General features: G+C 35.6%; 1 protein-coding gene across 2 annotated transcripts in view; it reads right to left on the bottom strand.

Moving 5' to 3' along the window:
- Positions 1-453: 453 nt before the first annotated feature.
- PDK1 (pyruvate dehydrogenase kinase 1) overlaps positions 454-27784 on the bottom strand; it is a 30928-nt gene continuing 3597 nt past the window's right edge. Inside the window, exons 3-11 of one of the 2 annotated variants that reach the window (XM_045779784.2) lie at positions 26372-26443; positions 24251-24435; positions 23842-23937; positions 22771-22848; positions 21147-21223; positions 19260-19358; positions 7638-7748; positions 4868-4981; positions 454-3045 (exon numbers count right to left, since the gene is read on the bottom strand). In XM_045779784.2, the coding sequence (XP_045635740.1) occupies positions 2905-3045; positions 4868-4981; positions 7638-7748; positions 19260-19358; positions 21147-21223; positions 22771-22848; positions 23842-23937; positions 24251-24435; positions 26372-26443 (973 nt within the window). In that variant the 3' untranslated portion in view covers positions 454-2904. The remainder of the gene's footprint in view (positions 3046-4867; positions 4982-7637; positions 7749-19259; positions 19359-21146; positions 21224-22770; positions 22849-23841; positions 23938-24250; positions 24436-26371; positions 26444-27784) is intronic. The other variant, XM_087861449.1, reaches the window with a different exon arrangement.

The raw sequence follows: 27784 nt of genomic DNA, 5'->3' as shown, positions 1-27784 counted from the left end.
AGGAATAAAGATAGGAATCTATCTTTGACTAGAGTTAGTTCTGACTTCAACCGGTACAGAGGGTAATGCTAGTTAAATTAAGATCTTTCCTATAATTACTTATATTGTGAAAAGTTATTCAAAGAGTAGATTAACATAACTTTTCAAAAATCACACAACAGAAGATCTTCACTTATGCAATGAGTTAGTCATCAGTGGGTTTTGGATAATGAAAATCTGGGATAATTCAAACCATGCAAATTCTACCTCTTGCCTTCTTCATAAGAATATACACATTGGAAATCTAAGTTACTGTCTTACTGAAGACAGTGAGAACTTAATGCGAGTCATCTAGGTACAACTATTTGAATGTTTATAGAACACTGATCCCCGATGATGGAAGAGATTTTAATTTAAAAAATATAATTATATTAAAAAACCCTTAAATTGACCCAATGAATTTTCAAAATAAGATTGATTCATGTTTTCAGTTTATTGCCACACACAACACATTTTATAAAATAATATGGTAGACTTCCACTTCAACATCTTCATGTAAAAACTTCACAGTGCAAGAAAGTGATCACTATTAAGTATGAAGACATCTAAAGCCAGCCAGTATTTTAAGGATAGGGCAGAATATTTTTGCGAATCTTCCTAAAAAATGTTGGCACATTTATTAAATGCCCAGGTTATTAAAACATCACTTAGTATCCACTTCTTATCCTTCTGTATACTTCTATGTCTACATGGCATCACACTAAATGCTGGTGGACAAAATAGTGTTAAGAATCTAAAAACTTTACAGGTAGCACAATGATTTGAAACCATTGAGGAGAATGCTACCCCCCAAACATTTTTGTATGTAACTTTCTGTCCATAACCACATAACAAAGTAAAAAAGCTGTGATACCTTAAAAAGAAGCGAAAGAAAAACATTTCACTTTTGCTTTAAAAACATCATTTCTTAGCTCATAAATAGAGAAAAACTTTAATTTTGGGGTGTAGGGAAAGTGTTTCATAAGTAAAACATCAAGTTTATGTCAGTTGTACAAATGTCTCATTTAGGAAAGAAACTATTTTGATTCTAAAATATTTCATCATTACAAAAAAAGTGTAATTTAAAGCTAAAAAACTGTAACACCTTGAACTAATATAAATCATCCACTAGCATATCCTATTATTTTTCACAAAATCCATAATTAAGGAATAATAGATTGGGTAAAAGATCTCTTTTTCCAACATTCGGTCAAATTGGCTAAGAAGCCCTGGGCAAACCACACACCCTGAGTCTCAGGACTATCACCTCTCACATGAGAATCCTGGACTTACTGCCCTATTCCATCCCTTCCAATTTATAAATTTTTATAGAATTGTTAAACTTATGTAATCCTTTTGAGAATGAGGTGTTTCAACCCAATGTATTTTCCAGATAAATTTCCTGCATTTAAGTAGTAAAGCTGTTCTTTAAATATTTAAAATCTTACTTTAAAATTTATTTTCAATATATTTCCCTGTCACCTTAAAAGTCGAGGTATGACTAACAACATAGTCTCCTAACTTTATGGTCTCCCAGACTTGGCGGCTGACAGTGATCAGCAAGACAGCTCAGGCCCTGACTCCAATTCTGTGCAACTTTGGGCCACACTCTGAGTCTCAAAACAAGGATGATACCACCTGCTCTAGATCTGTTGTAAAGCCCAATAGAGTTATCGTAGTATACCAAAGTTTTGTAAACTACAAATTACCATAAGAATGCAAAGAATTGTTGATAAGCCCTAGCTGAATTTTTCCTGATAACAAAAGTCTAGATATTTCTTATAAAATATATGATCTTCATCAATACGTGAACATTTATGGTTCTTATTTTTTGGTTCCTGACTGTTCTCATGTAGTCAATTTGTCTCCTGCTTTTAATTGCACCAGGCCTGCGAGTGTTGGTCTCTTCTGGAGTCTAGAAGCCTGACCTTGCAATAAGTGAAAATCAAAACCTAAAGATCTCTGTTACTTTAACAAATGTGGTATCATTACACACTTTAAAAGCGTGGTTTTCTAACTAGGTGAAAAACTGAGATTTCTGGGCTCCAACTGTCAAGAGTCTGATTCTGTTTGTCTGGAGTAGGACCCAGAAAAACTGTCTCTCAAAAGTCCCCCCCCACCAGGTAATCTCAATAATTGATAGTTCAATTTTGGGGACTCACTGCTGTGTCAATTTCTTCTCTAGAATTTTAGCAGCTACTAGCTTGTTTTTAGTATAAGAATTTCCCCCTGCATTAATCACAAGCACATTAAGAGTATATTACCTACGATCTTGGCTTAGCTCCATAGGGAACGTATTCTAATTCTTTGCAGTGAAATTAAAAGATGATAAATCAACTTCAGAGGAAAGATTATGTATGTAGATGCTGAAAGGTGGCTGGTGCTACATTTACAGGGCAACTATTTTTTGCTTCTACTTAGTCACTGGTACATCTGAAGACCATCTTATTACAGTTGTCATTACACATTAATAAAGGATGGCAGAATTCCAAAAAACAGGTGGATGGCTAACTAGCTAATCAGGATCATTAAGAAAAGGTTTCTAATACACATAAATGAGAAGTTCTTTAAAAACCACACAGCTTTCTATAGAAACCCAAAGACTTCCATGCTTCTGAAGTCTACCATAAAGAGGCAAGTTGACCAAAACTACAGTTGTTTAAAAATATGTTCAATTAACTGTGAAAATATAAGTGCAAAATAGGTACAATTTCATCCTTTAGGAGGTTTAACAGACATAAATGGAATTCACTTTCCATTTATTCTACCCAAATAGTTAATTTTGAAAATAACACATGAAGTATTTGGTATAATGAAGTTCTGAACCTCATCGCTTCCAAATTTAACAAAAGCCACATTTGGGTTTTCCAGGTGTCCCAAGTGTATCTAGGCACTGCGAAATGTTGTCATGTCTTTTGGTTCCCTGCTGGGGACACACCAGTCATCAGCCTCATGGTTGGTGTTGTAATGCTTCCAGGCAGCTTTGTTATACACTGGGAGTCTCTCTATCGATTCCGTTGACAGAGCCTGAAAGAAAAAAGTGGGATCTAAGTCTGGCATTTTTTTTTAGAATCCACTATTTGAGAAAATATACAGTGGCAAAAGGTTACGCCAAATTAAACAGCGCTTTATTGGATTTGTATTTTACTAATCATTCGCACCATCTACATACATTTTGAAACAGATGTGTACATATTTGCAATGCATTATTTACTAAGTCTATGGCACTGCTTGGTGTACACATTGATTTTTTTGTTTGCAGTAACTGTCCAACCAGCCTGGAAGCTGCTGGATTGAAGTTTTACACAGGTGTAGGAGATGCCTCTTATAAAAACATGACCCAGAACAGAAGTTGGTTAATTGAAAAAGTCATTTAAGTGTAAAAGCATAAAAACTGACATATGCATCTTAATATACATAATTGTAAAATCATTTAATGAAATCTATTTTAATTATTTGTTAGAAGAAATACTATTTTTTCAGCAGTCATGGACTTAAAAAAAGTCATCATAACAACATTATCAATAAATACAAAACTATGTCTAAGGCTTTTGACTGAAAAATTCTTGGTCTTGTGTTTGATCCTGTGTCTTCTCCTCCTGCCATTAAAGCCACCAATTTCATGTATAATGGACATGATATCTGCATTGTGCATTGTTTCATGTTTCCAACATATCATTACCATTAATTCACTGTTCTATTTCAGCATCCTGCAAGTCACTGGGACCCAAGATAAACCATGTTCCTATCTTCTTCAAAGTTAAGATATTTCAGTAGGATTTCAACCTTTAGCCACAGGTATTCCCCAAGATGTAGAAAATATTGAACAGGCAATTTCACTCTAATAATGATAAGGAAAGTCTTCGACATTGACTTTAATGATTTTTTTTTTTTTAAAGTAGGCTCCACACCCAGCATGGAGCCCAATGGGGGCTTGAACTCGACCCGAAGATCAAGACCTGAGCTGATATCAAGAGTCAGATGCTTAACCAACTGAGCCACCCAGGTGCCCCCGATTTTAATGATTTTATAAGAGACCTGTCTTCTATTTTGTCCAAAGTGGAATTAAAAACCTTTCACCTATGTATCCTCTTTAAATATGCCAGAACTGCCAGAACCCGTTGATCTATGGGCTTGATCTATGTGCTAGATCAAAAATGTTACGGTTAGTGATAAAAATGTTACCTTCATGTTGCCCTTTTCAAGTTACTCACAATTGAGATGGTTTAAAAGAAAAGAAAAAGAATTATTATCTTGAAAATTTTAATCTTTTCCGTTAAACTTATTTTTTCCATTTTACAGTCTTCACCATTTCCTATACAATGGGTGCCATCTAGTGGCCAGAACAAGAAACTTGAGTCACTAAATTAGGTACCAAAGCCCACTGCTTAACCAACCCAGTGGTCTGATGGGCTCATCAGGGTTGGGTTGCTCTCCAACCCTTTAAAATATGCTGAACTCTGATAAACACATGCAACATCACAGGTCAGCAGGCTAAGTGCTTCTGCTCCCACCAGGTGAGCTATATGCTTGCCAAGAGTCCCCTGCGCTTGTTCCCAAATCTGTTCATGCACTTACATCTTTCATTTTAATTACATAATTTAATCAAATATTGCATAAACAAAATGAAAAAAAAAAGGCGGGGGTGGGGGGAGGTTCTTTGAAAACTAAGATGAATGTTTGGAAAGACTCATGAAGGAAAGCCACATAAAGACTGACTCAAATCTGAGTCAGAAGACTTATATTTTAAGTGATGAGGTAGAAGAAAATTTGATTACAGCTAAATATTGGCATCTTTTCTAATAACCAAAAGAAGTATCATTAAATAAAAAAGGACTATAGTTATTACCTTAATGTAGATGACCGCATCTGTCCCATAACCTTCTAGAGAATATAGCTTTAGGTCTCCTTGGAAATATTGGGCATAAAGACGTGATATGGGCAATCCATAACCAAAACCAGCCTGTTCGATGAGAAAAGTGAAATTCTATTCAGAAAGTCACATAGTGAAATACTTTTCTAGTTAAAAGAAATGTTTCTGAGTATCCTGAGGCTATCGGGGCCTGCATCTAAGAGATCGTTAATACCTAACCACTAATACAGATCAAGCTGAAGCCTATTTGGGGTACTACATTAGAGGACTCCCCTCTGGTCATTTAAAACTCATTTTTCTTTTTTCTATAAAATGACTCATGTAGATCTAGAACAGCACGTTGCTTTTCTTTGCTGCCTTGCTCTAGGGTATCCCAATACTACTTTTGGCAATATCATATGAAACACGTTCTCTCTTTTAGGAGCAAGGGTAGAAAAAGCTTTGTTGGCAGTCTCAGAGATACATCTCTTGATTTATTTCCAGCCTGCATTCTCAACCTGGATAGACCAGTAATAAGTCCACTTTGTTACTCACTGACAAATCACTACCCCTGTTTAAAAACCTACAAAGCACATCACCACTAACACCGTGCCCTACCCACCTACCATCCCCAACCCACTGCCCTGAGATAAAAATTCAAGCTTCTAAAAAGAACTTTCAAGACCTCATCAGATCAGGTCTCTGCCTCCCACTTTCTAGTCCAGCTGGACCAAATCTCCAGCTCTTAAGTTTCTCAAACAAATGTTCTTTTTCATTTCTGTGTCTTTGTTCATCCTGTTTCCAATACCTGGAATGGCCTTCTTTACCTGAATAAATCCTACAAATTCTTTAATACAAAGCAAAACATCTGGACAAATGTAAAAACAGTTTTTATCACCAAGCCAGACGTTCAATGATATTCCATAGAACACTTTAGTTAAGAGCTTATGTGGATTCAGGAATCGGAGTACTATTAACAAATGCAGGCTCTGGCTTCACCTACCTCTCCTGTTTATTACCTGGCTTTTCCAACCAGAGTTTCTGTTTACCCCTCCAAATCAACTATCCATTCTCCGCATGACTCCTTGCCCTGGGAGGATGCTATCAACCGATTCCCCTGCCCTCTGTTTCCAGTGAGTCCAGCCAATGGGGAACCCAAGTAGGACTTTAGAGGGAGTCAAGTCAAGGGTATTCACTCCTGTTTCCTTCCCACTGAGGTTTGCTTCCCTTGGGATTAGACCACTTGGGCGTAAGCAGCTACTCTGTCACTGTCCCTTCTTCTGGGTTCTGCTAACTTCTCCTTCTCCCTTTGATTCAGGGTGGTGACAGCTCTCCTGCTGCCAGACCTGGATCCCTGTACTATCCCTGCCCACAGCTCTGGAATTTGTACATCCCATCTCTCCCTTACTTCTTAGAGTAAAATCAGAATCTAAGAAGGCACTCATGTTTATTATTTGACTGTGTCTGCCTGTTGGCGCATTGATGATATGTACCTCAACTTGAGAGGCACAGTACTGGTGTAATCATTTTAAAAGTATGGTAAGTACAGATCACAGTTGCAGTTATAGAATCTGTGCTGTGTAACAGGTGCAATTCTAAGTCCTTCTAGTAACTTCTTAGAAAGAATCTAAAATAGATCCATCTATTTTATATTCTTATTTATACTGCATTTATATTTATTTATACTTATCTATACTGCATTTCATCCTGTTACAGTGTAACTCCAGTACATACGCCAGAGAAGTGTCAAAGCCCGGAAGACCAGTTCTCCCCAAGTTACAGGTCAGAGATTCAGCAAAGTGCTTTTCTAGGGGTTAGAGGGCAAGGATGGAGTCATTTCAAAAGCTGATCACACGAAACCTGAAAACAGGTGACTGAGATCAATAAAAAATACCACCACAACAATTATAATTTTAGCCTTTTCCAGGTTGGCAATTAAGCGATCAGAACTCTAGTCTTTTTTTTCTGAGTCTAGATTATGAGATTTTTTTTTAATAATAATTTTTTATTATATTATGTTAGTCACCATACAATACATCCTTAGATTTTGATGTAAAGTTCCATGATTCATTACTTGCGTATAACACCCAGTGCACCATGCAATACGTGCCCTCCCTAATACCAATCACCAGCCTATCCCATTCCCCCACCCCCCTCCCCTCTGAAGCCCTCAGTTTGTTTCCCAGAGTTCATAGTCTCTCATGGTTCATTCCCCCTTCTGTTTACCCCCCCTTCTTCTTCCCTTTCTTCTCCTACCGATCTTCCTACTTCTTATGTTCCATAAATGAGTGAAACCATATGATAATTGTCTTTCTCTGCTTGACTTAGATTATGAGATTTTTCTAATTATAAGTACCTGAGGAAAAACAATCAACAATGAAGATTAAATCAGTGCTGACCAAGTGCTAGCAAAACCAGTAACTTAGTCTTCATATTAAGACATAGTAACATCAAAATGTGGTTAACCACATGAAACTACTGACATATCACTACCCAGCTTGGCAGTAAGAACTGTAAAACAATACTCTCTGTCTTGTGCTCTTTTCAATCAGAGAAGAAATGAGCCAAAAGCTGTTTAAATTCAGAGGAAAGTGTTTTTTCTAATAGCTTCCTTTCTCCCTCATGGGTACCCTATACAATTGCTTAACTGATTTATTTGGTAATTTATTTGGTATTCATTTGATTTTGGGGGGGGGGCAATTCACAGAAACACACTCAATTCTTTCTTTCTTCTTTTCTTATATTCCGTTATTTCTTGATCACATACCAGGGGCACTGCTCGGGACGTCTCAACACGAGGCCGGGGTGCAGTTGAGTACATGTAGTTGAAGAGTCTGTCAATTTTCCTCAAAGGAACCCCACCTCCTCGGTCACTCATCTAAGGTGAGAAAGGATCATGCCTTATGACCAAGTCCCATAAACAGCAAAACACCAACACACACTCACAGTGTCACAGTTTAACTGCTGACTGGAAAGTACTCCTTTCTTTTCCTTTGTTTCCTTTCTTTCTCTTTCTTTCTTTCTTTCTTTCTTTCTTTCTTTCTTTCTTTCTTTCTTTCTTTCTTTCTTTCTTTCTTTCTTTCTTTCTTTCTTTCTTTCTTTCTTTCTTTCTTTCTTTCTTTCTTTCTTTCTTTCTGTTTTATTTATTTGCAAGGGAGAGAAACATGCAAGAAAGAGCAGGGGCAGAAGCAGAGGGAGAGACAAGCAGACTTCCCACTGAGCAGAGTCCCACGCGGAACTCGATCCCATGACTCCGAGATCATGACCTGAGCCAAAGTCAGCCACTTAACCAACTGAGCCACGCAGGTGCCCAAGGAAAGTACTGCTTTTCGAAACAAGTACCATGCAATTCAAGTTGTGAGTGTAAACATTTTCCTCACTGGTAGACTTCATAAAACTCCTCCAATCTGCACAGTTCTAATAACATAATGAGCTCCGTCATGATACGGGGTCAGTGCCGTGGCTCTGTATAGCCACTGGTCGCCCACGAACAGTGCAGGGAGCACAGAGTGGGGCATCAACTAAGTCTATCTTGGATATAACAATAAATTTGTTATTCCTTTCTGGTGGGCGGTTTGGAAATCAGATTAAAAATGCATGAACCTTTTGACCCAACAGTGTCTATCCTAAAAAAATAATCAAAGAAGTATGCAAAGTATGTATGAGAATACCCATCACAGCACTATGTAGAGTAGCTAAAACTGGATTATAACCTAAATAAGGAACTATTTAAGTAAACTAATGCACATTCTAAAATAGAAAACTATTGAGCCATTAAATATTATGTAGAGCTGTATGTACCGGCCTGCGAGAGGTCCTCACAATACTGTACAGCAGCACAGACCCCCAGACCACTTTCTGCTGAGTTTACAGAGTACACTGGTCTTTGTATTGTTCTAATGTCATTTGTCAACTCAAATCATATGGTAGGTTGAATTTAGTGATTTATTTACAGACTAATTTCATTCTGTCTTCCTTTACAGTTAATGTGGCCTTATTTTCCTAATTATTGTACAGTTCACATTCCCATCTACTACAGTCATTTCCCTTTGTCACAAAATCTAAATTGATTCCACTATCTATAACATTAATATACAAATAAATCTGCTTTAACATGTGTGTGTGTGTGTGTGTGTGTGTGTGTTGTATACATATATGTGAATGAATGAATAAATAGGCAGATGGATAGTGTTGAATGATTAAAAGGTCAATAGGCTGGGTGTGCCTGGCTGGCTTAACTGGTAGAGCTTGATCTTGAGGTCATGAATTTGAGCCCCACGTTGGGTGTAGAGACTACTTAAAAAAAAATAAAAAATCAAAGACTTGATCACAAATAAGTTTAAAAGAGCATTATTTAAAAAAAGGTCAAGGCTGGATGGCTTATAGCTGAGCTTTTAAATGATCTTTAAGTATCTTTATAGTATGCATATATATTACTTTCATAATGAAAATGACATATATATTTTAATTTTTAAAATAAAAATCTGCTTTGAAATACCACTTGAAGGCCTGCCTCTGATACATCTACAATTAGGAAATCACAGTATAAAAATATACAAAGACTTTAATCAGAACTTGTATGTAAGCATGCTTGAAATTGTTCTTGGCTATGAATTCAAAGTCCAGTGAAGAGATTTATTTTCATAAGATTAATAAAGAGCTTTGGGTATTTTCTGAGATCCATCGATTTGTTAATTATTCATTCTTTAATTTAATATTCTGCTGCACATTTACTGGTAACATGAGTAAGAAGTGTGGGTGTTCTGTAAATATTATGTAAGTAAACAATATGTTAGAATACATATTAAGATAAAAAGGTAGTCTTCAATAAATATTTCCTGGTTTTCCTTAACCTTTGGCCAGAAAGACGATAACAATCTTGTATGAAACAAGAAGTAATTTCTAGCTAAAGGCCAGTATTAGGAAAGCAGAGAGCTGAGCAGAAAGGACAGAGGTGACTTTGAGAAGGGTCCTCTTATTAGTGGTGAAGGGGGTAAACTAAGCCATTAAGAATGTAGTTAAAAACTGATAAAAGTAACCTCCTTTGCTTTGCAGCCAAAAACACAATAAACTGGAGCCAGTAGATTTTTAAAGTGGTCAAAACAATTTCCAAGGGAATTGTAACATATGATATTATGCCAGAGGATTTGAGTTCTTTAGAAAAAGGGGAGGTGGGATTAATGGGAGAGAGAGGGACAGACAGTTGGTCTATACCTATTTAAGAAGAATGGCAGTCTGATGACAAATATGTTGAAAAAGATATGTGAAAATTAAACAAAAAATTTCTGATTAAGATAATTTGAAGAAAAAATCTAGAATCATCAGAAGCAGCCTATGCCAAGGAAATGTGAAGAAATTATGAAAGAGATGGGTAGTGTGGAGTAATGTCAACAGAAAGGCTGGGAAAGAGAAGTTTGCCAATTATTCTTAAAGTTTTCTCTTAGTGTATGAAATCACCACTTCTCAATGTCATCGACCCAAGAGTCGCCATCCCTAACTTCCTGTTCCCCATAACACTGGCCTCCCTGGGCTAATCTGTGTGAATTTCAGGTCCAAGGGAAATGAACCACTACTAACTTGACAACAGCTCTAAAGGCAGGAGATTTACTAACCCTCTATTCACCCAGAGCTCCTTAAGTCTCTTACTCAACAGCTTTCTCAATGTCAAGTTTGTAAAATCACCAACAGGGAATGAACCAAGACATTTACATTTTAATTTAAAAGACATGTGGCCCTAACACTTATGTTATTTACTGAATATAGCACAAACACCAAATCTGAAAGAGCAGCTAGAGTCATTGGCCAGAAAAAACCAACTCTCTCACAGGAGTCTTAGCAGAGGGAAAAAAGGTGAAAAATGTCAAAAATCTGAGTAAGATAAAGAATGGGAAGAAAGACTACAAAGACTACTTAAAAACTCAACTATAAGCCATCCTGTTGACTTTTTTAATACCTATCATTCGACATTAGTTTTCTATGTATCTATAGACATAGGCTGAAAGCAGACCTTGATCCTGAAAATCTAGTACTAGTGATGGCGATGAAAACTCTACTGAAGAAAATTAAAGCAAGCATTTAACAGGAGCAGAGATAACAGGAGGAGATTCAGTCATGTGACCTTGGATGTGTAGAGGAAGAACAATATATGGAGACAGAGCCTAATATAGGTAGGGCTTTTACAGGGTAAGCTTTTAGAACAGTCTGTTCAAGACCCTTATGAGCCTTTTTTATTTTTTAAACAGCTTTATTGAAGTAATTCACATACCATAAAATTCATCTATATAAAGTATGAAACTCGATGGTTTTTAATATATTCGTAGATATATACAATCCTCACCACAAATTTTAGAATAGTTTTATTACTTCAAAAAGAAACCCTGGACTCTTTATTGGTCAGACTCCTAAGCAAACACTAATCTGTTTCTTGTCCTTACACATTTGCCAGTTCTGGACATTTCACATAAATAGAATTATATGATATGCAGCTTTTTGTGATCGGTTTCTTTCACTTAGTGTAATCTTTTCAGCATTGTAGCAGCCATGTCTTAGGAGGTACCCATACTTCATTTCCTTTTATGGCCCAACAATATTCCATTGGATGGCTATACCACATTTTATTGATCTCTTCATCAGCTGATGGACATTTGGGCCATTTCCAGGTTTCGGCTATTATGAATAATGCTGCTATGAACCTTCATGTATAAATTTTTGCTTGAATATCTGTTCTCATTCCTTTGGGGTATATACCTAGGAATGGAACTGCTGGGTCATTATGAAACTTTCTTGACACTAAAGAGACAGATTCCCCAAACAAATCCTGTCTACCAGCACAGGCCAAGTCTCTGCTAAGTGTCTAAGAATTCAGTGAATCTTGCTTGATCCATGCTGTGATGGATGACCACAAGTAAAAGAAAACAGCTACAGACCAACGTGTAAAAGCACATGAAAGACAAAACAGCAAAAGGTTATGAGAAAGACCATGCTGTAGCACAACTGAGGTCCCAAGCAGAAGACATGGGGGATTTATTCTGAATCAAGAAAACCTTAACGAGCACGTAGCTGACACATAACCAGCCAAAAAATAGACATACATTAGCATCTGGGCTGAAAAAAAGTGACGTATTCACATTACTTTTTTAGGAAACAGATGGTATTTGCCATATATTTATTTGTGCATCACTCTTCTTAAATGAACAGCCAAGAGAGACAAACAGAAAAAGAAACTCAGAGGAAACAGTGTAGAGAGTTAAGGCATATTCATTAAAAAAAAAAAAAGCTATTATTATCCTCAGAGTGATAAAAGAAGATAAAACTAAACAGAATACTATAAAAAAGGAACAATAAAAAAATAAAAAGTTCCTGGAAATTTATAAGATAATAGAAACAAAAATTCAATAGAAGAGTTGGGAATTCAAAGTTGAGGGTATCTCACAGAGTAGAATGAAAAGTTTAAAGAGATAAAAAGCAGGAGAAAAAAGATAAGAAAAATCAGAGGATCAATTCATGAAGTCCAACATCGTCCAAATAGGACTATCAGAAAATGAAGCAGTAGGGAAGAGAGTACCAAGGACACAGTGGAAATTCTAAAGGGTCCAGCTTGATGAGTAAGAAAAGACCCACACCAAGTCACATCATTATGAAATTTCAGAATAGAGCTAAAGAAAAGATCTTAAAAGCTTTAGTTAAAAGAGACAAATCAAGAAACCTGACACTTAAAACTGGTCGTATACAAAGGCACAGGAATTGGAATAAGCAAAAGTCTTCTCAAAAGGAATAGCAGGAGTTACGTCAGCAAAAAGAGTGGAAAAAGGAAGTGTCTCATCCATCAAAGCACCAAGAAAAAGGCAAATACTGTCAGAATCAACTTTGTTCAGAACTCTAGAAATTAACCAAAGATTAGCAGCAATCTGGGGAGCATTTAGTCAAGAAAAACGATGGACTCTGTGGTGTTCTAACTTGGCTTATTCCCACCCCCATCTCCACTCCCATCAATAACATGGTATCAGAGTGAAACTGGCAGCCCAGCAGCCACTGGGAAGGCTATCATTTTTTGGCCTGATTCTGCACTCCCCAGTGCAAGAAGTCTTGTATGCACCCACTTCCCATCCTCAGAAACATTTGTCAAAAACAACTGGAGATAATTGATTAATTTGAAAGCTGTCTAGGGCCATGTACAAGAGTTAAGGCAAACAATAGACTAACCAAATAGCTTAACAGGAAAAACTATGGAATGAGATGTCCTTAGGGGCTTAGAAAAGCTCAAGGATATCCTGGGAATCTAGAAGGTCATGTGTATGCCCAGGGCTATGTTCATGATCAGGATGACTGACTGAGGTTCTGTACACGCAGGACCTAAGGGTTAAGTCAGAGTTGTCAACTGCCTGAGTGTTGAAGGTGTGCCCCAATATGCACATGGAGTCCCTTTACAAAGACTGGGAGATGGCAAGCATTTAAGGAACTCTCAGTCCAATCATTAGTTGACCATTAAGCTAACCAAGTAAAAATCAGCGGCCATACACATTAAAGAATAAAGACTTTACAGAAATAGTTTAGAGTCACTAAACAAATAACAACAACTAATCTTGGAGAGAGGGGAAGTATCTTTAGATACTTTAGAGTTGTCACATTATTTTAAATGTCTAATTTTCAACAGAAACTATAAAAGATGCAAAAAAACCAAGAAGTATGGCCTATGCACAGGGGAAAAAACGGAATTGATAGACACTATATCTGAGGAAACTTAGATTTACTAAACAAAGACTTTAAGTCAGCTATTTTAAATATTTTGAAAGAACTAAAGGAAACCATTTTTTAAGAACTAAAGTACAAGGTTGATGTTTTCCCAAATAGAGAAGAGCAATAAAAATATATTTTATTAATTATACAGATAATTATATAGAAATATATAATTATATAGAAATTGTATAAGAGAACCAAACTGAAATTCTAGAGTTGGTAAGTATAATAACTGAATTGAAAAATTCAGAAGGGCTCAATAGCACATTTGAACATGTGGAAGAAAGAAACAGTGATAGTGAAGACAAGTAATTGAAATTATCCAGTCTGAGGAACAGAAAGAAAAAGAATGAAGGAAAATGGGGGAAAAAATGAAGGAAAAAAGTGTCAGCGACCTGTGGGACTCCATCAAGTATACCTACATGTACATACTTAGGAATCCCAGAAGAAGAGGAGAAAAAATGGCAGAAAGAATATCTGAAGAAATGAAGGCTAAAATTTTCCCAGTTTTAATTAAAAAGATGATGTTAATCAAACTCCAGGTATAATAAACTCAAAGAGATCCACATCTGGACAAGTCATAATCAAACTGTCAAAGGCCAAGAAGAATCTTGAAAGCAGCAAGAGAAGTGATTCATTACATACAAAAGACCTTAGTAAGATTAACAGCTGATTTCTCTTCAGAAACCATGGAGACCAGAGGCAGTAGGATTAACATTTTCAAAGTGCTTAAAGAAGGGCTATCAACCAAGAATTCTATATCTAGCTAAACTGTCCTTCAAAAATGAAAGAGAAATTAGGACATTCTCAAACAAGCAAAACCTGAAAGAGTTCATTGCTGGTAGACCTGCCTTATAAAGAAATACTAAAGGGAATCCTTCAGCCTGAAATGAAAGAACACTAGACAGTATATCAAATCCACATGAAGAAATAAAGAGCACCAGGAAAGTAATTACATAGGTAGATATAAAGGATGATATAGGTGTATTTTCTGTAAATTTTTTCTCCTATCTTATTTAAAAGACAATTTCAGAGAACAATAATTATAAGTCTGTGTAGATGAACACATAATGTATAAAAATGTATGTTTCATGACAATAACAGTACAAAGGATGGGAAGGGGGAGGGAATGGACCTATATAGGAACAAAACCTGTGTATACTATTGAAATTAAGCTGGTATTAATCTGAACTAGGTTGTTATAAATAAATTAATGTTAATTGTAACCCTGGGACAACCTCTAAGAAAATAACTCAAAGAAATATAATAAAAGAAACAAGAAGGAAATGAAAATGGTACACCAGAAATATCATTTTAACAAAAAAGGCATTAGAAATAGAGAATAAATAATCAGAAGAGACATAAATACATACACAACAAATAACAAAATGGCAAACATAAATTCTACATTAACGCTAATTATGTTAAACGTAACTGACCTGAACACCCCGATTAAAAGACGGACACTGGCCAGCTGGATTAGAAAAAAAGGAACATAATTTAACCATATGTTGTCTATAAGAGACACACTTTAGATTCAAAGACACAAGTAAGTTGAAAGTAAAATCTAGGGGAGCACCTGACTGGCTTAGGTGGAAGAACACGTGACTCTTGATCTCGCGGTTATGAGTTCAAACCCCACAGTGGGTATAGAGATTACTTAAAAAATAATAAAATCTTAAAAAAAAAAAAAGGAAGTAAAATCTTGGAAAAAGATACACTGTGGAAACAGAAACCAAAAGAAAGCTGGGATGGTTATACAAATATCAGATAAAAATACACTTTAAGACAAAAATTATTATCAGAGACAAAGAAGGACATTTTACAATGATAAAAGGCCAATATATCAAAGACATAAAATCATAAACATATATACACTTTAACAACAGAGCTCCAAAATACATGAAGTAAAAACTGACAGAATTGAAGGGAGAAATAGACAACTCACAATAATAGTTGGAGACTTTAATACCCCACTTTCAAAAATGGATATGACAACTAGATAGAAGATCAACAGGAAAGCAGAGGATTTGAACAACATTATAAACCAACTAGGCCTAAGTACTATCTATAGAACAATCTATCCAACAATAGCAGAATACATATCTTTCTCAGGTACACATGAAACATTCTCCAGGATATGTAACATTCCCCATAGACCATGTGTTAGCCATAAAACAAGTCTCAATAATGTAAAAGGACTGAAATCATACAAACTGACCATAATAGAACCAAAATTAGAAATCAATAACAGAACAAAATGTGGGAATTAACGAATACATACAAATGAAACAACATACTCCTAAAGAACCAATGGGTCAAAGAAGAAATCACAAGAGAAATTAGAAAATACTTTGAGATAAATGAAAATGCACCACAAAAAAAACCTTATGGGATAGAGAGAAAGCAGTACTTAGAGGGAAATTTATACCTATAAAAGGTCTTAAATCAGTAAACTAAATTTCCACCTTAAGAAACAGAAAAAAAAGAAACTAAAAAAATATCAAACTAAATCCAAAGCAAGCAAAAGAAAGAAAGAACAAACATTAGAGGCGAAATTAATGAAATAAAGACTAGAAAACAATGGCAAAAACTCAACAAAAGTTAGTTTTTTGAAAAGACTGACAAAACTGACACGCTTTTAGCCAGATTGACCAAGAAAAAAGAGAGAAGACTCAAATTGATAAAGTCAAGAATGAAAGTGAGGATATTACTAGCAATCCTACAAAGTAAGGACTATAAGGGAATACTATGAACAATTCTATACCAAAAAATTAAGACAATCCAGTTGAAATGTACAAATTCTTAGAAAGACACAAACTACAGAAACTACCTCAGGAAGAAAGAGAAAATCTGGGGCACTTGGGTGGCTTAGTCAGTTAAGTGTTCGACTCTTGATTTCAGCTCAGGTCATGATCTCAGGGTCATGAGATCAAGCCCTGCATCAGGCTCTGCTCAGGGACCGTGGAGTCTGCTTGAGTTTCTCTCCTTCTCCCTCTACCCCTTCTTCCCGCCCACATATTCCTCTCTCTCTAAAATAAATAAATAAAATCTTTAAAAGAAAGAAAGAAAAGAAAAGAAAAAAGAAAATCTGAACAGAGTGATAATAAATGAAGGGTCAAACTAGTTATCAAAATCTTCTCCCACCACAAACTCAGGCCCGAATGGCTTCACTGGTGGATTCTACCAAGCATTTAAAGAAGAATAAAACTGGGGCGCCTGGGTGGCTCAGTTGGCTAAGCAGCTGCCTTTGGCTCAGGTCACAATCTCAGAGTGCTGGGATGGAGCCCCGCATCAGGCTCTCTGCTCAATGGGGACTCTGCTTCTCCCTCTCCCTCTGCTCCTCCCCCTGCTCATGTGCTCTGTCTCTCTCTCCCTCTCGTTCTGTGCACTCTCTCTCTTCCTTTCAAATAAATAAATAAAAATCTTAAAAAGAAAAAGTGAAAAGATAAGCCACAGAATCAAACATTTTCAAATCATATATCTTATCAGGAACTAGTATCTATATAAAAAATATATACAGAAAGAGAATTCTTACAATGCAACAATGAAAAGACAATCCATTTAAAAACTGAGCAAAGGATCTTAACTGACATTTCTTCAAAGACTGACACATGGCCAATTAGCACATGAAAAGATGCTCACCATTATCACACAAATCAAAACCAGTGAGATATCACTCATAGCTATTAGAATGGCTATAATCAAAAAGACTGATTCTAACAAACATTGACAATGATGTGGAAAAATTGGAACTTTCATACAGTGCTGGCAGGAATGTAAAACGGTAAGGTCACTTTGGAAAACAGTTCAGCAGTTCCTCAAAACTTAAAGTTACCTATAAGCAGTTCGACTCCTATGTATGAACAGAAGAGAACTGAAAACCTATGTTCACACAAAGACTTCTACATGAATGGCAGCATTATTCATAATAACCAAAAAATGGAAACAACCCAGATGTTAATCAGCTTGATGAATGGATAAACAAGATGTGTCATATCCATATTACAGAGTATCATTCAACCACAAAAGGAGTGAAGTACCGATACCTGCTATAACGTTACATTAAGTGGCAGAAGTCAGTCACAAAAGACCACATATTGTAGAATTTCATTTTTATGAACTCTACAAAATAGGGAAAGCCATACACAGATTAGTGGTTGCCAAGGACTGGGGAGAAGGAGAATTTGGGGAGTGACTGCTAATGGGTGTGGAGGTTTTTTGGGGAGTGATAAAAACGTTCTGAAATCAGACAGTGGTATGGTAGCACAACCTTGTGAATATTCTTAAAAACCACTGAATCATACACTTTTCTTTTTTCTTTTGTCAAATTTTTATTTAAATTCTAGTTAGTGAACATACAGCGCAATACTGGTTTCAGGAGTGGAATTCGGTGGTTCATCACTGACACACAGTACCCAGTGCTCGTCATAAACAGGTGCCTCCCTAATACTCACCCCCATCTAGCCCACCCCCCACCCACACCCCTCCAGCAACCCTCAGTTTGTTCTCTATCGTTGAGTCTGTTATGGTTTGTTTTCCTCTCTCTCTTTTACCCCCTCACATATATTCATCTGTTTTGTTTCTTAAATTCCACAAATGAGTGAAATCATAAGGTATTTGTCTTTCTCTGACTTATTTCACTTAACATAATACATTCTATGTATTATGCACATCGTTGCAAATGGGAAGATTTCATTCTTTTTTGATGGCTGAGTAACTGAATTATATGCTTTTAAAATAAGGAACAATAGATGCCTTCAAAATTCTACAAGATGATTATTTTTAATCTAGAATTTCATGTATGAACTTAAATACTGGGAAAATAGCATTTGAGGCTGGGTTGGGGAGGGGAGGTGCTCTAAGAGAGCTAACTCCTCACCTACCTTAACAGAAATTAATATTTGCTGTTGAAAATTTTTATATTTCAGAAATAGTGATATCAGAATACTACTTAAAAATACACCAATAGATTCCAGAAAAAATAAAAGACTGAGTAGTGACCCACAAATGGCCATGAACAAATGTATTTGATTTTTATACTCTTTCCATTTATTACTTTAAAACAAAATTTAAAATTATTATTTAAAAAAGAGAATTATTATACTGTAAGAAACTGAACTATCTGAACAATGCAGTGGAAAAAGCCTGGGGTCAGAGAGCCTGATTTCATGTTCTGTGGCATTTATTTGCTGTGTAATTATGAGCTACTCACTGTGTCTTAGTTTCTTCATCTGTAAAATCAACAATAAGATTACCTGTGCTCCTAAGTAAGGAGCTTTTATGAGAAGCAAATGAAACAACATAAAAGTAGACTGAAAAACATTGTTTAAAAATGAAACATTATATACGATCTACATAACACTGTAAACACTCAAATATTTTAGAAACTTTTATTTATCCAAGTGGATATTCATGATTACTGCTAAACGGTCTGTCTTCAGGATTTACTTTTACTTGAATCATCTGGATTATGGACTGGAATAGAAAGAGACTCGGGATAATTTCCAGAATCTGCCAGGTATATGAAGCAATGTGCTGATGAGATAGTAGAGATAGGATTTCTTTCTCCCAAGAATAAGTTGTCTTCAGGAAATTATGTACATGCCTGTACACCAATTAAAAACAAACAAACAAGCCAGAAAGCATTTACCTTCACAGTCAAATCCTCATTACCCAGTGTGATGTGGACTTGAATAGGAGGGTAAACACCTTTGTCTGCATGGTGTTCCATCGTTGCTCTCATTGCATTCTGAAATACATTAGGGTTCCATTCAAAATACAGCTAAAAAAACAGAAACTAATTATAATTTTCAAATATATATGCACAATTTGAAATTTAATTTTTTTAAGTTTTTGGAAATATGCCAAAGTATCATAATTCTTATAATTATATTTAAAGAATTTTTAAAAACTATTGTCCATTTTGGAGGACTTGTGAGATACTTTGATTTAAAGATTTCAACTAAATTCTGCACATTTCCCAAAACCAGGCATCCCAACTCTTTGACTAGTTTACATTGAAGCCGAAAATTCTGTCCAAATACTTTTATAATTTAGTAGATAACAAGCAAACCTTACTTTTGAAAAGAGTTTTGTCTCTATTTTTAAGAATCCTTTTAATTGCCATAAATTACTTTGAAGGAAAAAAAAAATTTTTCATATAGCATTCACAGCAGTGGTCTCATTATGATGTAGAAACTAATCCAATTCACCACCAGTATAAAACTAAGGATATTTACACTGTAAACCTGTTTTGATCAATTCCTAAAGGATACATGGTCCACAAGGCCAACATAGTATAAGCACTAAAAGATAACATGACATGTAGCACTGGAGTAGAAATTGATAAAACTAGATACAGTTAAAAAGGCAAAAGATGGGACTGAATTTGGAAATAAGTGCGGTCCTGCACACCCATCAGGGTTGGGTATCCCTGAGGCAAAGATGCTATCGTCTCTACCAAAGGCTATTTAAGATAAGTTCCAGATGAAAGCCATTATTAATGACACTATGTAAAATCTATTCTATAATACAATCATATTTCTTTTATTAAGCATCATGGGGAATAAGATCTTTAGTAACTGAAAGTTCAAGGAAAAAAATTAATTTTAATCCTTCAAGTGCCAATCGCTTATATATTTAACCACTTTGATAGAAAGATTTTTGTATGCTGTCCTAGGAACAAAAGAGCATTCTCGAACTCTTGCTGTCCTAAGAATTCAGTCAGATTTTCTGTGTTTTGGCGTATTTTTCTTTTTCATGATCAGACTGAAGGCCACCTCTGCTCTCTACTAATCGGCTGCTGGCTGAAGACACGGTAACTAAAGTAAGAGAGACTGACTATATAGGCTTGATTTAGGATAGTCATTTTCAGCCACAAGAACCTGTACCACTCCTCATCACTCACTTTTCTATCAGCAAGTGTCATTGGTGTGTTATTGGGGAAAAAAGTACTCTTAACATTTCTAGCATAATTTTATTTAGTTTTTGAAATTTGTTGTAAAAAGCAAATATAGCAAAAACTCTTTATGTCTTATAAATGACTTTCTCAAAAAACCCCACAAACACGTAATAGTGGGACTCTGGTCTTCTAAGGGTAGAACATGCAGAATCATTCTTCTAAATACTCTGTTTTGTAAGAAGAGAACTTTACTGAGCACTTACACTGAGCTGCCATTGGGAGCATGCTACTCCCAATCTTCATAATAACCTGGATAGTATTATCCTCATTTTACAGAAAAGGAAACACAGGCTCAAAAAGGTTGACTTATTTGCCCATCGTCACACACAGATTAAGTGGCAGAACTGGAATTCAGACCCAATTCTTTTCTGACTTCCAAGTATGAGCTTAGCACTACACCAAAGTGCCCATCAGGGTGGACAAAAGGCTGATCTCCAGCAGCATGACATGACACTGAGCATGAAATGACATCTTTCAATGAAACTGAGGAAAACCTGGTAGAGTACTTAACTTTCAGAGCAGATCCCTAACCTCAGGAAAGGACTGATAAAGGTTATGTAATACTATTTTACAAACCTTGAAAAGTTCAAACACCATGTGATAGAGATGGGATGGTACATAAACCACTTGTATTGGCTGTCCTGGTGATTTTGCTACAGAGCAGAAGAGAAAAATATAAAAGTACAGAGAGATGTGCTTAAAGCATTTTTTAAGAATATATTGTGTAGTGATGAAAAGAAAACATTTACTATGGAGGGTAGTATTATTTGGGGGAGAACTGTCACCCCAGTTCTTCACTGTATTAGTATTTGACCCCACGTTCACATAGATTTATAACTAATGGTGACAACATGAATTTGCAGTCATTCTTGTGACCTCACATAACCACCTAGCCAACCCAGCTTCCCATTTTCTCTGTGATGGTGAGTCTTTTTAAAGGACTCTCAGCCTTAAGGTCAGAATTTTACTTTCCAAAAGTGTTAAAGTCTGTAAGTTTCATGGTCCAACTCACATAAATAAACTATTTTTTTAAAGTCATTTTTTAAATTGTTCATCCATGTGCAATGTTTTCTGTTTTATTTCAGGCATTTCTATGGATACAGATCTGAATTAAATTAAGCTAGCATCAATTTATCAAGGGATATGAATTCTACATTCAACATTTTATTAAATTTAGAAGCCCAGTTGGGGATGCAGTGGCAGGGGCAGGAGGGGGGGCAGGTAGTATGTAAAACAGAACTTTTAGTAGAGCAAAGGAGTAAGACTCACCATACCTTAGAATTCTAATTGATCCAATAAATTGGACTCTCCTCTGAATAAACCACCCCGTGGAAACATGGATGGGACACCTGGAAACTGCTCACAGTTCAGGTTCCTAAACTATCATTTGTGCACTGTGATTCTTTACTGAATGGTATTATTATGAAACAAAAGAGTTAATATAGCTTTAGAAAAACACCAAGCAATTCTATTTTCAACTGAAGAACTTCTTCCATTGCTCTCCTACTATAAGGTCCAGAATACAGCTTAGAAAAAGCCTATTTAATTTTATTTTTCTTAAAGTGACATCTTAATTTAGTACCTGTTTTTCCCTCTACCAAATTACCCATCCCCACAGAAACACAGTGCAACTTATCAACCTCCTTCCAAGACATCTGAATTTTTTTTTGTCCAAAAGGTACTAGTCAGGGTGAAAAGACCATCAGAGATTAACAGATTCTCAAACAGATGAGCATTTTTCTTTCCTCTCTACACCTCCGGTCTTTTTACTTTCTCAACAATAAAAATGATTCACTACTCAGGAAATAGAATTCTTAAAGGGTAAATTCCACATTATTGGAGTGCATATAATAGTCAAATGTAATTTTCTTGGCATCATTTTTTTTCTACAACTAACCAAAGACAGAAACAAAAATAAGAAAAGAATCAACATCATCAATTAAATACAAACAAAATGGGGAAGAAGAAGCCAAAATGCTTTTCAGACAGAATCCAACTAAGTTATACACACACGCGCGCGCACGCACACACACACACACACACACACATTCTTAACATGATTGGTCCCCTCAGCTTTCATATTCAGTAAAGAAGTTGATGAAAAGTCCGTTTATATTCAGACATATCTAAATTCTTTTTATCATTCCTCCTCAGATAATCACAACACTAATCATTGAAGAAAAGACACCATCAGGCTTACCATTTAGTTCTTCAAGTTCTAGTTCGGGAGAGTTAATATAATACAAATCACACAGACGCCTAGCATTTTCATAGCCATCTAGTATGAATCAAAACAAAAAAAAGCATTAAAATAAATTTCTATATCATGCATTAAGGTGGCAATAGTATTGATAAATGAAATTTTAAAACCGTCTATAGGAAATATACTGTAATTATCTTAGTTTGGGAAGGTCTTCTTAAGTATGACATGACAAAACCTGATAGCCATAAAGTAAAAATGACAGATAGATTATAAGAAAATAAAAGCATCCAAATAGAAAAAGACACCATAAACAAAGTAAATACAGCAGGGTGAAGAAACTATTCACAATACACATAACAAACACGTAGAGTTGGTGAAAGTTTAGGATATAGACACTCTCATTCATTGTTTGATACCTTTTTGGAGGTATCAAAATTTTAAATGCATTTTAAATGTCTTAAATTTTAGGAATCTTGCTTTCTAAAATACTAGCAAAGTCAGCACATATCTAAAGATGTTCACTGCAGCGTGTTGGTAATAAAAAAAAATGAAAACAACCTGAATATGCAGCAACAGAAGGATGGATTAATATATTCTGATATATTCATTAAGACATTCAAAAACCTGAGGTATATCCATATGTACTGAATGTGGAATGATGACTATAAACTTATAGAAAAATATACATACAGCACCCCATTTTCCAAAAACAAACAATGTAAGACCAACAATTATGATACATGAGTATATGTGGTATAACAGAAAAAAGTATGGAAAGATGCAAACCAAATTATGAATTATGGCTCCTAGTATAGGGTATTATATACTTTTTGAAGTGAAACAGATACCCTCATGGTATCACCACACTTTGCCTAACAAAGCATTATATCAACAAAATATTCATCTGATACATAATGTACAATTAACATCATAAAATCATTTTCAGATCCACACATTTGTTCCTAACATTTTATCTCAAGGTATAAACAATTGTTTTAATAGCAAGAAATAACAGTCAACAATTTTGATTTTTGCATCCTTCCTGAAAGGCAAAATATAAATATTTACCTTTAATAACTTCAACTACATTGCAGTTTGGATTTATGCTTCCAATGTGTTTTCGATGAGCTGGGCTTCCTTTGCCTTTTCCACCAAACAATAAAGCTATCAAAAAATATCAAAAGCTATCAAAAAAATAAAAATAAAAAACGAACAAAATAAGCTAAACTCTCTAATGCCCTTTTCCAGATTTGAATACTGTTTCTCTAAATGGTAGCAAACACTAGAACAGGTATTTTCCTTAAACATAAACACTATTTTCTACATTCAATAAGAATACCTCCTTTGTATGGCAATTTACTTAATACACAAAAAGGTAAAATTAAATGTTTACTAAAGGGAAGTTTTCTAAATAGATTTAAAATACACCAACATACTCATTTTATTTTGCTGCTTCTCTTGACTTCTGGATACTTACAGTGCTGATTGAGTAACATTCTAATTGAAATGCGACTCATGTAGAAACGATCCAAAAAGTACTGAACATTCTGGCTGGTGACAGGGTCCACCCCAAAGCTCTCCTTATATTCAATCACACCCTGGGCCATCGTGGGAATGACATCGTTGTGTCGGTTCCTGATCCGAATCACAGTATCTGTAAAGCTAAACAAGCCTGACTTGTCAAAACAGCTAAATGTTTTGCAGAGTGAATTTAATACTAAAATCTAAGTTTAACTAACCTACACTAGGCAAGAAATCCCCAATTCAGTAAAAAGATCATTGGTGTAGGTTTTCTTATGCTTATTTAAATATATTTCAGATCATAAATATATGGAATCTATGACAGTACAAAAACCTCCAATATAAAACCTTTGAAACTTAATTATTTTCTTGGCACTCCTAAGAGTAAGGCTGCCACAAAACATAATCCTAAAAATGTTAAGGGTTTTCTTTAACCATTATGAACTAAGATCATCTAAGCACTCCCTGTGAGGACAGTATTCCGGGGACATTCAGCATTAAGAGAAGACAGAGCGCTTGCTTCTAGGGAACACATGCTCTGTAAGGAATAAAGATGAATAAGCCAATAAAGCCTGCCTGTTTGGGAACTATTCCCTATGGTTCCAGAGAGAAAGAACCACTGAGAACAGAAAAGTAAAAGGAATTCTAATTTCATTGATCCTATTAAGTTTAAACATGGGAGAGGAAAATCCGACTGTTGTGTTAAAAGAAAAATTTTCAAGTCATCCAGCCTTCCCACTACTGTCATTTAGAAGACATTACCGCGTGGTTAATTTAAAGAACTAAATGAACGAGAAAAGAAGTCTTAATTATGAAATAACAAAATCCATCTTGTAACATTCCCATCAGAATTTACACTTCTGAATGAGTGCTTTCCCACTCAGAGTCATCATCTTGAGTACTATTAACTTATTCCAATGATGCTCTCATGGCTCAAAATATTTTGGGAATGCTTAGTTTGTAATCTGCTTCAAAACCAAACTGTTAATGCAAAATACAAGCAACAAAACTCAAAACAACAAACTCCTCATCATTTCTAGTCACTCTTTATTATACCTCTTCCATTCGGCTTGCTCTCCTTATTTTTTAGATTCAGCTCTGACGAACCATTTTCAGAAGGTTCCGTAGCGTAACATTTATTTTTAAGTAAGAGGGCTTGGGTTCAAATCCTGATCCCACCACTAGTTGGCTATTTGATTTTAATGCTAACTTAAGTTTCTTAACTTCTTTGTGCACAGGCAGCATTAACTTAATAGCATTGTTTTAAAGATTAAACACACAACGTGCTTCATACCTAGGCAGATATTATTTTCAGACCAAAACATGTTGAAAAAGTGAAATGTTGCCATCATCTTTAAAGACAGTAAAAAAAAAAAAAAAAAAAAAAAAAAAAAAGCGTAATAAATTCTGAGGACAACAAAAGAAGTGGTCTTTAAGCTCTAAGCAACATTCATTGGAATAAGCAGATAACTGCCTGAGAGGACTACCTGGGCTTATCAATTCTGGTATGCTGGTTATTAAATTGGTTATATTACTTCCATTATCTTACAGACCACAGGTCATAAAGTGAGACCCACAGACATGTTTTTATAGGCCTTCAGTATTTAAAAAAATTTTTTTAATTAGTTGCAATCTTCAAAATTGTGAGATTTTACATTAAAAACCTAAACTTACTGCTTTTCTTTAAACACACACACACAAATCAAGACAATCCGGATAGTGTTTCTACATTGGCAATGATCAGCTGGAGCTGAAGGTGGCATGCCCTCTCCAGGTGAAGAGTGTTCACCAGTCCCCTATCGCCCACATGGCACCGAGCCCACATTTAGATTTCCACTGATCATCACACTTGAACTTTGTCTTTTCTTATATTTACTGATTCACGGTATTTGCCGTACCTGTATCAGCTGCTATAGACACATACACTATTATACGTTCTGGAGTGGAGAGAAACTAAAAGTTAATTTCCCTAAAGTGATCCAATAGTAGGTTTAAGCTTAATACCTTTATGTTTTTTATATGACATTCAAAGAGTACAAAAATTATAGTCAGAATAGGGTCAAAATAGTGCACTTACTCATAAATAGTTTTAGCATCTTCAGCACTTTTGTCTTTAAATTCAAGAAGCTCCTGAAGACTCTGGATATACCTAAAATGCAAATCAGTAAGGTAAATTTGTTCTTTTACGTTTTGAAAGCTCAATATTGTAAAAATACTAAAAAGGTATTTTTAATTTTAATATCTTTTAATTTTTAATTTAGAATAGTGCTACAAATTATGGTTGAAGTAGGATTTTTAGACCCATTCACATCTAAGCAAAGTGCCTGGCACAAAGTAGTAGAAGGTGCATTTTCTCCTAAACACAGGTTAAATTTGATTTAAGAATTTCAACGTTTTGGGGTGCCTGGGTGGCTCAGTTGGTTAAGCGGCTGCCGTTGGCTCAGGTCATGATCTCAGGGTCCTGGGGGGGAGCCGGACTCCCCCCCACACACACACTGGCCTCCCTGTTCAGCAGGGAGTCGGCTTCTCCCTCTCCTTTTGCCCCACCCCCTGCTTGGGGGCACACAGGTACCTGAGCACGCTCTCTCTCAAATAAATAAAATCTTTTATAATAATAATTTTAAGATTTCCTACTTTTTTTTTAAGTTCTATACTCTAAGATAGCTTTTCAGTTTCTTAAATTTACCACTATACAGTATAAATGCTGATTGTCATGAACACTGAGTCTGTTACCATTAACTATGTGATCTGGGGCAAATGACTTAACTTGTCTTAGTCTCAGTAAAATGTGGAGGCCTGCCTCCTTCAGTTTATGAGTCTAACTTAAAACCTGAGCTTTAAAACCTTATATGCCTTATAGGCCTTCAGTGTTTTAAAAAATTTTTAATTAGTTGCAATCTTTCAAAATTGGGAGATTTTATGTTAAAAATCTAGATCTGTGGCTTTTCTTTAAATACACAAAAATCAGATGATCTGGATGGTGTTTCTGCATGGGCAATGATCAGCTGGAGCTGAAGGTGGTTATCCTTTAGAAGCATGCACTCTCCAGGTTAATAGCTTATGTCCAGTCAACAAATACTTGTTAAAAGCCTATAACTTACCACACAGTTCTTTTAAACAGAGCTGAACAAAAGCAAGTCATGAAAATGTCGGTTTTAAATTTATCTAACAATTCAAGGTGGCAAATCACCTGTTAAGGATGGAGCAAAATGAGGAAAGTCAAATGACTTTGTCAAGGTCATGCTGCCAAGCACAATGGCAGTACAGGGCCAGAGCTGAAAACACTTCACTACTATTCAATGACCTTCAATAATATAGCGTCTGCTTTGGCTGCTCTGTTGGCACTTTATTTACAACTGTCTTTAGTAGGCATTCAGGGGTAATGAAAGTGTTTTAAAAATCTGTAAATCCATATGTTGGTTTGGAAAGCTGTTCTTGACAAGCAATGTGCCTCTCTGCAGTTCAAAGCATTCCAAGTCAAGTGATTTTG

Source organism: Ursus americanus, chromosome 1 (assembly GCF_024610735.1).
Source record: "Ursus americanus isolate L20-20 chromosome 1, mUrsAme1.1.p, whole genome shotgun sequence".
Taxonomy (NCBI): domain Eukaryota; kingdom Metazoa; phylum Chordata; class Mammalia; order Carnivora; family Ursidae; genus Ursus; species Ursus americanus.
The sequence above is the reverse complement of the archived record's forward strand: the minus strand, read 5'-3'. Positions and strand labels throughout refer to the sequence as shown.